The sequence below is a fragment of the Epinephelus moara genome, chromosome 12, assembly GCF_006386435.1.
Source record: "Epinephelus moara isolate mb chromosome 12, YSFRI_EMoa_1.0, whole genome shotgun sequence".
Classification (NCBI taxonomy): domain Eukaryota; kingdom Metazoa; phylum Chordata; class Actinopteri; order Perciformes; family Serranidae; genus Epinephelus; species Epinephelus moara.
This window is the reverse complement of record NC_065517.1, coordinates 35,886,620-35,901,430: the sequence shown is the minus strand read 5'-3', so window position 1 is coordinate 35,901,430 and position 14,811 is coordinate 35,886,620. Positions and strand designations below refer to the sequence as shown.

Here is a 14,811-nt window from a genome sequence, read left to right as displayed (position 1 = left end):
TTTTTTCATGAATTTGGACGACATGCTATACTATGACTTTTTTTTACGATTTCGGGCGACATGTTATAGTATGATGTTTTTTCATGATTTTGGATGACATGCTATACTATGACATTTTTTCATGATTTTGGACGACATGCTATACTATGACATTTTTTCATGATTCCAAACGACATGCTATACTATGACATTTTTTCATGATTTTGGACGACATGCTATATGACATTTTTTCATGATTTTGGACGATATGCTATACTATGACGATTTTTCATGAATTTGGACGACATGCTATACTATGACATTTTTTCATGATTCCAAACGACATGCTATACTATGACATTTTTTCATGATTTTGGACGATATGCTATACTATGACATTTTTTCATGATTTTGGACGATATGCTATATACTATGACATTTTTTCATGATTTTGGACGATATATTGTTTTTCATGTTTTTAACTTTTCTAATGGCATATTGCACTATGGCACTTTTTACAATTTTTTTGGTGTAGTGTGCTAGGTGCAATACTAGTTTTTTTAATGATATTTTTATGGCAAACTATCCTGTAACTTTTAATGATTTTTATATTGTACTTTACTATGAATTGTTTATGGCATACTTAATTATTTTATAAAATGTCATACTCTACTATGACAATTTTTATTAATGACGGTTACGGTTACTTTTACTTCATATGTAGTTGCAGTTGTTATCCATTTTGATTATCCTTTGTGTTATTTGGTATGGCTAAACCACCATAATGTTCCCTCATGTGTCATAGTGACAGGTCAGTTTGTTGAGTTAACACGTTGTTTTGTTGTTACATTGAGTATAGTTATTTTGTGTTGACCTCTTTTCTAGGCCTGGTGGTTCAGTTCTTGGTTTGTAATGTTTTATGCATTTTTGGGGGTAAATAAACTCAAATTTCTGTCAACAACCCCTGTATCCTCACTGATTGGTCCAGAACACATTTAATTATATAAAACACATATAACAAATTCTTTATATTTTTGTTGCATACTTTACTATGACTTACTACTATTACTATGGCTTTGACAAATTAAACTATACATTTTTAAAACATTTTTAGGGCATACTATAACATTTTTTTCGTAAATGTGTGACTTTAATCTAAGGGAGCTTCCTAGTTTTTAATGCAAATGTATGACTTAATAATGCCAGGGAATATATGAGCATTTTCTCTTAAATTTGTGAGGGTTTTTTCCCCCATAAATTTTCTACTTGAATGTCAGAAATTCTTTTCTTTGTAAAAATACGACGTAATTTTAGAAAATCACCGGCCTTTCCCCAGCTCTGCATTATTACTATTATTATTATTATTATTGTTATTTCTATTTATTTATTTTTGTAAAAACTGTGATGGTCCTCATACTCTGTCATAGGTCACAGCCGAAAAAGTGGGAGTACTATATTTCCTTCAACTGTTAATGGATCTATTCCTTCTGGAAGGCGTACAGTAGAAAATGATTGGCACTATCAGTTACAGCCAATCTTGCCATGAATACATGTGATAATTGTTTTGTATATTAACACTAGTGTTAAATTGCCATAGATATGTTTTGGTCACCAAAATTCTTGGCGGTAAAACAAGCACAAAACCACAGAAAGTACGCTCCTCTCACACTGTGCCAAATATCTGTAAGCAGCTTAGCAAAATGCTACAAGTGATTTTGGCCATGAGCCACTGGCAGTGATACAGACAGACACATTTCCAGAGCACTGATGGAAAGTTTGAGCTCTGGGTGCCATGTTGAAATACTCAATGGATAAGTGACAGTGCTTTAAGACTGACACTGAAATCCATCATGTGTAATTATGTATATCACAACTTAAGCTTTGTAATAATATGCTGAACTGTGCAATTCAGCAGTTACTTGGATTTACATTCTCGCCATCACTGTGCAGACTACTGATGCTGTAGGACATTTTAAAATACTGGTGTACGTTTTTAAATTATCTGGCAACGCAGAAATGCAGAAAAACATGACTACCATCAACACAGCGCGTAGATAAGCTGTCAGAACACAGGGTTACTCACACAGTGTGTCAGATCTCAGTGAGCTGCTGAGGAACGTGCTGGGGCCTTTCATGGAGGAAGAAAGAGCAGCCAGTCTCAGGCTCCTGGAGGTGGCGTCCAGTTTCTCATCCTGAAAGACAGGAGGACAGTAACTGTTAAACCCAAATCACCCACTGACTAATCAGAAGGATTGGGATATCATCCACATTTCCAAGAACTGTGGGTTTGATAAGACACGTGTATTTCCATTCTACCTATCAGTACCTAACTTAAGTTTTTTTAATTCAGTCACAAGACAGAGGGAACTGCAGTAAGCATTTCACAGTCCACAAAAGTTGCACACCTCTGCCAGGACCTAGTACATGGACTTACAGGGACACTTCACGCACAAAATGAGCATTTTTAAAATCAGTTAGTCATGCCGTGTTACCACAAATTTGTAAAGGAAACTGTTTCTTTGCATGCCTTCTCGGAAAACGGCGAACATATTGATTTAGCAGGTGTTAGTGGTTTATTTGTGCAGTGGCAAAGAGGATACAGACTGTATAAATAATGGAAGTAGCGAACGTGACATTATACATGGGTTTGAAGCCTTGAGTTTGGCATTTCTGCTGTCGCTATCTTGGCTTTCTGGAGCCAGAAGTAACCATATTTGGACGAGAGGTTGGAGCTGTAGAGGAATGAGGGGTGGATCTGACTTTCAGACTGCAGCGACCGGTAGCAACACCTCGCAGACTTCCTGTCAATCAAGCAGCTCTGCCCTTAAACGTGTGTAACTATGAGCCTTGATGAAATGTAAATGAGTTGTAAAAAAATTCACCCCCTGTACAGCTGTCATGAATGTTGAAATTAGCTGTAGAGACCAAAACCAGGCTGTAAACACGTTTATTTCTGCTGTAAAGATGGGCATTGTCACATGGGGTCGATGGGGATTGACCGTTCTGGAGTCAGCCTCAAGTGGCCATTAGAGGCACTGCAGTTTTTGGCTTCATTTCTCATCCTCGGTGTCGCTTCAGTTTAATCCAAGTCTCATTTATCCAGTTGTACACTCAGTACTTCCCAAACACAAACTTTAGTGTTGAGTCTGACTTTGAAAAGAGCAAAGATGAGTTTAAACAGTAACTTCTTATTGTAATGTGTTTGGGAAGTACTGAGCACACGACTGGATAAATGACACTTGGATTATGCTGCACGAGTTCTGTGAGACTTTGTAAACAAGTCTTGTTGTTGTCAAATGTGGTCTTTAGTGAATCAATAAATCAATATGTTTGTGGTCTCCCATGGATATGTGAGACAAACAGAGTTTTCTTCACAAATTCCGAATCACAATACAAACTTTGGTGCCAGATTGTGTGCACAGAGAGCGCACACAGCCGAAAGAGGAAAAGAGACAGAGAGCTCTTGTGTGTGACAGCGAGGCTGCAGTGACCAGAGCAAAGAGAGTGAAGTTAATTTGTTATTTGAACTTGCTAATGGTGTTTTATATTCATATGAATATAGTTAAGTATACTTAAAGCTGTGAGAATTTATATATTGTTTAACTTGAAGTTCAAATTTGCCTTTGCAATAAAAACAAAAGCTGTTACTCGACATCGCTGACTGTCGTTTTGGGCTTCAAAAGCATCGGTTCAGGCACCGGTGCTGTTTTGAAATCATCGTTTTAGTACCAGTATCAGAAAAAAAATATCCCAAACAATACCCAACCCTACAGGGCATGACTACCTGACATACAAGTGGTCATTTTGTAGGTGAAGTATCAATTTAACGTCACACAATTTGTTACGCAGTTTGTCAACAAAGCAGGTTTTGTTTGTATATTAAGATCCTCCATTAGCTTTCAATTGCAGCAGCTATTCTTCCTGGAGTCTACACAGTTATATGGTGACATTATAAAATATGCATTCACACTTCACATCACAGTACAGTCAATAACACATCATAATGAACAACCACTGTGAGTGAAACAATAACAGTCGACATAGTTTACATAACACAGAGAAAATAAACCGCCTCTGACTGAATCCATCACAATCTAACAGATAAACATCATGATTTTAATTTATTGGTAAAGTAAAACAACCTCCAACAGCGTGCCTTAATGTGAGAGGAGATTTGTTTACATCCTAGAACATGGCTGCCAGCTCAAAAGTTTGGCTTAGCTTCACTAAAAAAGATAACAGCAAAGCATAAACAGTAAGTCAGATCTGATCATGGAATAATTAGTGAGATATTACATCTGTCTGTTGGTCCAAAGACTAACTGAGGATGTGCCGCATCACTACGTCCCTAACATGGCTAAACTTCACCATGTAAAATCAGCAGTAAATCTGTGTATAAGGTGCGTCTCACAGTACCAGACTTCACAGAGCACAGCAACACAAAAACACATTCAAAGCACCTTTAAATGAGAGTTGTGGGCCAGATTCAGCTGCCCACAAAATGCTTGTTTGAACATCCCTGGAGCTCCACACAACGATAAAATATTCTGTTTGGGAAGTGAGTGATTTGAGTCCCTGTATGCACTGTGTGCAACCGTGTATGATAAAAGCTTCTTTTACAGACATTTATTTGCCTGTAAACACGGCGGCACAAGTGTCCCAGCCTGAACAGATATCTCTTAATATTCTGTGATTCTGTTGCAAGGCCTGCCAAGTCACTGCTGCCTCTTCAAGTTTGACACATATTACAGATTTCTTTTATCCTGTGTTTATAGATCATTAACATTACAGATGTCCTGTAATGACAGGACAAGAACCGAGCCAACAAATAATCCCGTCTGAACGCAGCTTTAGAAGCTTGTGTTTCAAGCAGAGAGCCGCTGTTAGGTTCAGTGTAGACGCTGTTTGTTGTTGTTGGCATCGCTGACTCTGATCAAGATGGAAGTCTTGTAAGGACCCTCCATCCATCCGTTTTCCTTAAACAAACCCCGGGTGGGCAGCAGCTATTAAGCTAATGCAATCGCCACTTATCACTCAACACGGGAGTCATTTGGCAAACCAACGGGGTAATCTGGCAGATTAAAACCATTTAAAAAGTGACTGTATGGCTGTTGAGGGGTGGTTGCAAACTGCTGATGGCAATCAGCTGTCAACAATGATGTCTTGATGGCTCCCCTGACTGCTTTATAGCACAGAAGATGGCTGTAGCAATTAACACAGACTGGTAAAATTCAGGTTTTGTCTGAGTGTACAATTGTGCCATTACTCCAGCTTGTCCCACTCTGTCCATCCGTGATGCATTACCAGCATGTGAAATTATTCATTTATTCATACAAGTTGCAAATTAGGTGCGGTGCACACACTGGCACCGGTGTGGGCGAGCTAGACTCATAAATGGCTCTCAATGTCAGGCTATCCTTATCCAAACGGCTGCTGTTTGAACAAAGCACCGCAATTAGGGACTGAAATAGAAAAAAAGTGTGGGTTGCTGTTTGGTAGTACAGGCTCCTGTACGGCATTATAAAGCTCATTTTTATAGAGTACAGGACTGCGTGTGTGTGTGTGTGTGTCGTACTCTGTACTCCTGGATCCTGCGTTTGGACTCGTCCAGCTGGTGCTGCAGGTCCCAGACGATCTCTTTGTATTTGGTGTAACGCTGCTCTACCAGCTCCCTCTGTCGCTGTGACTCCTGTTAGCACAAAATGGAGGCTGTGTCACTGGAACCAGTCACAAAAGACACAACTGTCCACAAAGATACTGTTGGTCACTTTATCAAAAATATATATATTTTTTTCATATTTGCTGAAACTGTCACTATGACCACACAGACATTCATGAGAGATAATCTGTGAAAACAAATCATGTCCCTCTGCCTCCTAGCTGTGCTTCTCATGGCATCACCGGACCTGAACGAAAACAACCAATCAAAGTCGAGGAGACTCTACCGCAGCTGTCAATCATGTCAATCACTCTGTGAACTGAGGTCAAACTGTCAAACTAGGCAGCCCTGATCAAATCTGAATCAATATTCTGTTACTGCGTTGCATATTTCTCACCTCAAGTGTTTTCAGAAACATATATTACACCCTTTTTCATTGGCATTTTTGGCGGCGCAGAATCAAACCATGCCGCCCTCATTTGCATTTACTCAGTATTAACATGCTGAGCCACGCCAGGGATGGACCTTTCCTGGAGTAGGGCCAAAAGCGCGCCTGACCACTTCCACATGGGTAGCAGTGACGCCTGCTGACCACGAGTTAAATGCTATTTTTTTTTATATAAACTATATTCTAAAGTTTAACTAATGAGGTTTCAAACTGGTAGCACTGTCACAATACACAAAAAAATACACAAAGGATAATAAAAAAATAAATCATATATAGTGCTAAATTTCAATATTGACCAATATCAAAATATCAATTAATTTTTGCCACATCATCCAGCCTTATCTTTCACACTAGCTAATGCCGGTTCAGGACAATTCCTTAGTGATTATCTGCGGGGTATTCATTTGATGCATCTTCATGTTTTTATGTTTTATTACTGCATCCAGTGTTGGTAATTTGAGGAAAAGAAAATGAAGTTTAGCAAAGAACTTTGTAACCACTGTATTCAGTTTTTAAAAAAAAAATCCCACCTCCAAATCTTTAAAGTTCTCCATCAGACATTGTTTCTCTGGAATCGACTCCAGGTGGTCCAGGGCGACTCGTGTGTTCTGGAAAACACACACACACACACACACACACACACACACACACACACACACATAAAATAATTTAATTTACATGACAATATTAGTGTCTTAGTTTGTCTGACAGGCACATTTAGCCATTTAAGCCCAGCTGTTTAAATCTACAACACCAAATACATGACGAACTGTTTTCACTGAGAAATTAATACAAAATCTACGTTTGTGCTAAAATCCTAAAAAATATGTTCAATAATGCATCTGGAAGTGATTATTGCAACAAGAACTCTTAGAAGGATAGTGAGGAGGATAGTCTTATTTTAAAAACTAAGAAAAAACAAACAAAAAAAAAACCCAAGACTCCCTGAATCATAAATCACCATGTAAGGGACAAGCAACAATACAAAAACTAAAAACAAATGTAGGGCTGTCCACAGGTAAATACCGGGGCTGCATCCCAATTCCCTTAATTGTCTCCCTGTTTCCCTCAAAGATAAAAGAGAGTGAAGCGAGGAAGGAATAATGGATGAAACACACATTTAGTGAAATCATTCCCAGTCAAGGGTCACCTGAAGGGATGATTACTGATGACGGCTGCACAGCTGGATCAGCTGTCCGTGGGCTCTAACTGCTCTGTGGCGACTACTGATGCCTTTGTGTTTGCAGAGATAATCTGGGATGTACTGCTCAAATACAGAGGCAGCACAGCTGATACTGTTTGCTCTGTTATGTATTATTTATGTCCTCCCACATGACAAAACAGAGTGTGAAATATTTACTGATGTTGTCCTTTTAAACTGTATCATAAATATTCACGTGTGCACAACACACCTGTGTTTAGACTGAGCACAGATCAGGTACAGTTGTAAATATATTATTTCATATGTTCAGATATTTAATCGGTTCAGTGTCAGACTGAAAATAGACACTGAGAGTGTAACGAGTAGTGATGTAATAGTTCACATGATACGCACAGCAGAGGAGATACTCACACACCAATGCAGCTGAGCTGGACAGCTACATAAAGGTCCACAGGTGTTTCATTTCATTTTCAGTCCTTGACTATCATTAGCGCTACTGACGAGAGCTTCACAGAGCAGATACAGACACAGACAGGTTCCCACCAGGTGTGATGAATTAATCAGCTGGTGTCACTAATTAGATGAGGTCATCTCTGAGGAGTATTTTACTATTCCGAACATCCTCAAACACCAATGTATGACAGCAGAGCATTAAAAATATATAAACGTACAAAAACATGACTGCACACAGAATAATAAAAAAGAAAGGACAAAATACGACAGCAGGTCCAAAGGGGGCCACGCTGGTACATGCAGATGTCTATAAAAAGCAGGACAAATTCAGTGTTCTGCTTTCACCCTGCAGGAGTTTTGTTTCCAGATCTGTATGTCTGTGGCGAGGGTTAAATACATCAGTGCCACAGAACCTGAGAGCAGTAGTTGGATGTCTGGCCTCCTCAAAGTGTCTCGCTACGGAGGATTTTGGATCTGCTCTGTAGAGTTTTGACAGTATGATTTTTTAATTTTTTTTTAGAACAACGATGGAGTTATACCTGAGCAACCCGTCCTCTGGGGTGTCTTTTTAGCAGTATATAAAATAAAAACAGCTCCTTAAACAATATTAAATATAGTTTTGTAGTTATAAACAAACACAAAGAAACAGTTTTGTTTCTGAAATGAAGAAAAAAACTTTTTTTTATTCCAATGTATTAAAACTAACATCATAATTTGGGACTTTTTTGTGCAAAGCAGGAATCACAGTCTTGTTGAAATGGGCTCATGGAGGAGTATTTTAATGGGGCTCAATTACATTAAACATGTTAGTAGCCTGCGTTTTCCACAACAGAGCCGAGTCTCATATCCACAGCTATAAATGTAACATTACCAATTGCCGAGATGATTTCCTTTCTGTTTGAATCAGTTGGGACTGGCTGCCTAAAAGCTGCGAGGTTAACGTTAGCTTGTAGCTTGTGTTGCTCCTTGTTTTCGTCTATAGTTCAACCTGCTAACACACACAAGGGGTGAAGTCAGGTGAATGTGTTGACATGTCTGAAGGGTTCCCACTGATGTCACCTAATGTATACCAGATTGAACACACTGTTTTTTTTGTGGTTCCTAACGCCAGACCTGCAGGTGATCGGAGGATCTGGTAATGGTGTTACTAACCATATTGCAATGAGCTAGTTTAGCGTAGCGTGGAGTTGAGCGTTCTGCTTTGCATGTTGCTTGTTCTGTCTTTGGGCTGCCTTGTTGAGCGCAACTGCACTGAGAACGAGGGGTGTGCCATATCGTCTCGTTCACAATAATACCGGTATAATTTTTAATATGATATGAAAAATTCATGTCGTGGTACTCAAAATATTTCGACTTGTTGACACTGACGTCATACTGTTACCCACGGCAACAACAAGCGAAAATATTACCGATTCCGCAGTGGTTCCAAAAAGAGGAGCAGCTTCAGTAGTGTGGAATAAACTGTGGCGTGCTCTTTTAGCGAGTTACCGCTCAGAGGGAACTCATTCAGCGGCTCCTCTGGCACAAACTGAAGAAATGAGAGATCATTTTAGTTTTTACTGAATATTTGAAGCAAACTTTTCTAATTAGTCATATCGTCAAGAATATTGTTATCACAAAAGTACCCTGAAATATGGTGATGTTATTTTAGAGCCATATCGTCCACCCATACTGAGAACATTATATTAAACAGTTTTAGCTTTATATATTGGGATAGTTCAACGAATCGTTCAGTTTGTAATGCGTACCAAACCAAAAGCCTCGTACTGAATAGCTCAATACAAATGCACATGTTGCTGCACCCCCAATAACGAGTTGATGATTCTGTCTGACATCGGGAAACTGAGGATATGGATTAATGTGGAAAAGTGCTGCAGGTGAATGATAGATGGATAAATACGATTAATCAAATCAGGCATATTGTGATAGTGTTGGACCTTGGAGACAGTATTTTTAGTGTAGTATTCCTTTAACATGAACAGCTCTGGTAAATATTGCTGTCTGTTTTCTGCTGTGTTAAACTGGTATGTTTGTGAATGCAGTTCATAATATTTCCCTTTCAAACCTACATGGCAACAGACATCGGTCATTCAGAGGCTGATTGAGGACTTTTGTGACAACACACTGAGCACAACCTTTGATTAACTAACTACTCTGGCTGTACTCCATTCTTTTCATCCCTCCACTGTACTTTCAATAGCCTTCCTATTCCCATTCAGATGGAGCATTTAAGCATCAAAAGAACTGGTTGTTAACACGGCGTCACGCTGATTGCTACACTGAATGGCACACTGACAAACAACTGAGACTCGCTGGTTGATCCCCACCACCCAGGCTGAGTGGAGGATGAGTCGATGCATGCTGCCGCTGTGTTGTTGCAGTAAGCAGAAATTATCTGACTTGATCGTGGTTTGAGGTATTTCCTCTTCTTTCTCACGACAGCTCATTTAAGGTTGAAGTGGCCAAGCGTGCCACATAATTGTGATAGATGGACGGCGTGCGTGAGACAGCTTTACTTATTTATTTTTTCAAGAGAGTAAAAACAGCTTAGGTCGATATAACCGCTCGGTGGTGCTAAGTAATTTCAGGCTGGGATCTAATAGCAGAATAAGGATGTTAGTGTGGACGTTAACGGCTCGGATGGTGAGGTCAATACTGTATTGTCAGTACAGCTCTGTTCTTAACCCTGTCAGCAAGACGTATGATGATTAACAGAGCTCTGAGCCTTGACTAAAGCAATCATTTCTAACCCTGTGTTAGCCTCTATGGGTTGCTAGACAAACACAGCCTGAGGTGAACATGCCTACATAGCTGCTCTGAGTCAGGCTGAGAGTCAACATCACTTCTAATTTAATAACTCGGGGGCATTTCATAACTCCAAGTTTTATAAACCTGGATATACATACCGGGGCTGTCAGGGTTTAGATTCTAAATTGAACATTGTTCATACAGACAAAATTAAATTCGAGGACTTTCAAGTGCTTCACTCAAAGCAACTAATTACTTTTTAAATATAACTTAACAATTAAATAAATGATATGATGAATGTCTTTTTTCAGTGAGGAGTAACTTATCGTGCTATTTGTAGGCATAACTGTATAAAATCCTCAACAAAAACATTTGAACGACATGAGAACTACAGTGTTTATACGACTATAATGCATCATTTTCTAGCGCTTTGAAAAGTTCCAATCATATACAGTATATAAAGATGGACGACAGGTCAGCTCCCCAGAAGTGAAGCCAAAACATCTCATTCGCCCCCTGGTGGCTAGCTGCAGTATATGTCATAAACCCCACCCCCTCCATGCAAGCAGATGACACAGGGGTCAAACAAAAAAATCAAAGTACATGTCAAATAATGTTTTCACACTGATGTTTGTTTTTCTGATTAGTTAGGTTTTAATAAGAAGATGCTATAAAAAGGAGGTGACATCATGACTGACAGCTGCGTGTGCCAATCGGTGCTTCCGCAATCAGTGGCTCTGCTCGTGCTTGGTCGGACAGGTATATGGGTGGGCACTCCATACCCTAGAAATCGCTACTGCTCAGACTCTGGCTCTAAATGACATCACCAGCGAAAGATGTCAGCAGCCGTAAGCAGACAAGGAATCAAAAAATATTTTGCAAACGGTGTGGCAAATCAATTTTGTCAGGAAAAATGTGAAATATAAAAATACCAAAATTCACTGGAGTGGGGCTTTAAAAATCAATGGAGAATCGTGACACCCCTACATATTTCATACCAGTTCTATTTACCTGCTATAATGACTTTGATTATAAAGATAAATAAACTTACCATCTCCAGATCCAAAACGCGATCCTGTGAACACACACAAACACAGCAACATTACTTCATATGCATTGAAAAATAAAGTGTGAATCAAAACCAAAGTGAGGATAAAACTGACACAACGAGCCAGACGGTGAGTTCAGGTAACTCTTTACAGTGGGAGATTAGCACAGAGGAAACCAGTGTGTGTTTGTTTGTGAGAATAGCGACAGGAGAGAGGAATAGAGCGTTCCAACAAATAGGTAACAAGGGAAGGAAACACCAGGGCTAGTGAGTGTGTAGCACACAACAGGCTTCTTATCACACACACTGAGACACACACAAACACACAAAGACAAACTGCTCTCGCCGCTCATCCAGCTCCTGACTGATGTTCCCTCTCTAACGATGCATAAGCGATGCTATGCCTCTTATCTGCCACTCAAACACACACCTGCTCCCCCCCGCCAACCGGCTGCCGCTCCCCCTCTGCCTGTAATATGTTGATGCTTTGTAACAAGGGTACTTTCTTTTCCTCAGCCCACCCTCCAACTTTCTTTTTTTTTTTTTTAACTCGTCTACGTCCCTCACTCTATCTGTCTTTCCTCTCTACATCTCTCTCTGCTCATCCTTCATAATTAAAAGCTCGGCTGGGTCTGAGAAGGCTGATTAATTGCATGCGAGCTCTGGCAGGTGCCATCATGCAGCCACAGATGGGACCCCAGAATCCAACAAACACACAACAAACACGCGGTTACAGAGGTACAGACACACGCTTGGAAAGAACGAACGCTTAGCAGACACTTTAGTGTGTGAGTGAGTGTGTGTTTCGCTGTTTAATGGCGAGTAAAGGGTCGGCGAGGCGCTGGGGGCCAGTCCAATCCAGACTAGGTGAGTTGGTGGCCTGCCAAGTGTAGATGCTGCGGTACTGAAAGACAGAGACAAGGTCTCTGGTGGCTTTTAAACTCCAAGGCCTCGTGTCTGCAGTAATTAGCTACTTGTCCAAGCAAGGCTGCGAGGAGTCTGTCAGGCCCGCGGCTGTGTGCTAATGTTTGTAGCGTTGCATCACAGAACTCAGAAGCCCAGCAGTTACTGAAGAACACCCCAACAGATATGCAAAAAAGAATGTGAAGGCAATGTGGTGTATAAATAAAAATAGTACCAGCTGTCTCTTTTTGGCAGCGTGGTTGAAATCAGGCCAGCTGGATATTAAGAATCTACTGTTTAGGGTGCAGATTTACAAACACAATTAAGACACAAACAGATGAGGATTAATAAAGACATAAACTGCTCACCTGAAGGCTCCTTATTTCTTCCTCCTTCCTGCGACTCTTCTCCAGCAGCTCTGAAAGAAACATGTTGATGAGTTGAGATGGCAGCAGATTCCCCGACCCAGTGTCAGAGTGCTGACATTCATTTGGGGCATGTGTCGGCTTTATTCTCCATCTGTATAAAGTGCTGTGTACTTTTTATTTTACCCCATGCAAAAGAAAACCATTAAAGGAAAGCTGTCATCCAGGATTTAGTAACAAAATCTTGAAAATAGCTGTTATTTGTTATTAAATATTAAACATACAGACAAGCTTCTGAAACTTGTCGTATTAGTTGGTTCGGAGGTTCATATTTATGCTCATTTATTTATTAGTGCAAACTATTTTCTCACTGTTTTTAGCCTGTAGACAAATATGTCAAGGAGCTGATCCTTTACAGGGATTAAAGCATAAAAGATTGAAGATTTCAGCACCATTCCACACAAAACCATCAACTACTGTTCTATAATGCAGCCGACAAGTTTAAATATATATGAACTCCAAATGATGGAAAATCCTTGTGGTGACGGAGAACTTTAATCCCTTAACATATGGTTGTAAAGTTGCTGTTATGAACTCTCAAAGAACCTATCAGCAACGAGAGAGCTAATCCCCTCCTGATAAACACATAGACAATTTAATCTTAGTTAAATTAATACCAGAAATTCAGCTAATAAGGAGTGGTGGCAGCAAAAATTATAGCCAAGGTTCTAGTTAGCTGGTAGCCCAGCAGGTCATGAATGAGTCAATCACTGTAAAGCATGAATAAAACAGCTGATGCCAAAAAGCTAATGTGAGTTTTCTGCCCAAACTAACTTGCTCTCCTTTTTTTGCACGTACAGCTGACCTGAATTGCGTGGACTAAAAAGACTTTATTAATTCTTTTATTTGCACACATAAAACTGTATAAAATCCAAATAGTAAAAAAGGACAAAGATAAATCATTGAATAATATAAAGACAATAAACAAGAAACATTTACAAAACTCCATAATTTCCTGATGATCCCCCCGTGACTTCACAATTTTACCAGTAGAATTAATGTATTTTCCAATTTAATTTTTCATCAACTGAAATGCCTGATAAAACAAGTGTGAGAAACATCCATCCATCTACTGACACTCTAGTACAGTCCCTATCATACCTACTGCTACTTAACGCAAATACAATGAAATTTAATTATTTTATTTTTTTTTAGCATTTAATGAGAGATTTAGGTTAAGCTAACTTTAAAATTAATTTGTAGTACCAATTAATTTGTGCCAAATCACATGATTCTTTGGACCTGTAAAATTAAGTTTTACTGAGAATTTTTCTTTGTCCTAAATGCAAAGCCATTTTATTGTAGAGCACATCTCACCTAAATGTGTTGCAGCTGTACTGTGTAGGAAATGTTTATGGGATCAGGACTAACTATCATCAGATATTCAATATTAAATGACTTGGATCTGTCTATGCAGTAGAAAGACAGAAACATGTTTAAAATTGGTGCCACATGACCAGAGAAAACTGAGAAAAAGGACTGTAGCATTCACATTTGCTCAAGAGGTAGAAAATCTACAACATCCACAATGCACTGAGCCTCAGCAGAGCAATAAACGCTCCCACTGGTGGATGACGTAATGTGAGCTTGGATGTTTTTCTACAGGAAACAATACGGTGACTGGCTGGTAACAAACTCGAATTACAGTTTAAAAGGATAGTGCACCCAAAAATGAAAATTCAGCCATTATCTACTCACCCATATGCCGAGGGAGGCTCAGATGAAGTTTTAGAGTCCTCACAACACTTGCGGAGATCCAAGGGGAGAGTGGGTAGCGGCACAAATCCACCTAATGGAGGCTGACGGCGCCCCAGATTCAAATGTAGCTTTTGTGAAACCACAAAATATCTCCATACTGCTCGTCCGTAGTGATCCAAGTGTCCTGAAGCCCCGACATAAAAAGTTGTTTGGAAAAACGTCATTTGAACTCTGTTTTTAGCCTCATTGTCTCACGGTCTCGCGCAAGCGCACACACGTGAGCGCGGT

General features: G+C 39.6%; 1 protein-coding gene across 2 annotated transcripts in view; it reads right to left on the bottom strand.

The window, feature by feature from the left end:
- Positions 1-14,811, bottom strand: part of LOC126398416 (centrosomal protein of 128 kDa) — a 78,870-nt gene that overhangs the window by 4,478 nt on the left and 59,581 nt on the right. For both annotated transcript variants that reach the window (XM_050057735.1, XM_050057734.1), the window contains 5 exons: positions 12,769-12,818; positions 11,501-11,524; positions 6,617-6,694; positions 5,555-5,668; positions 2,063-2,171 (listed from right to left, as the gene is read on the bottom strand). In XM_050057735.1, the coding sequence (XP_049913692.1) occupies positions 2,063-2,171; positions 5,555-5,668; positions 6,617-6,694; positions 11,501-11,524; positions 12,769-12,818 (375 nt within the window). The remainder of the gene's footprint in view (positions 1-2,062; positions 2,172-5,554; positions 5,669-6,616; positions 6,695-11,500; positions 11,525-12,768; positions 12,819-14,811) is intronic.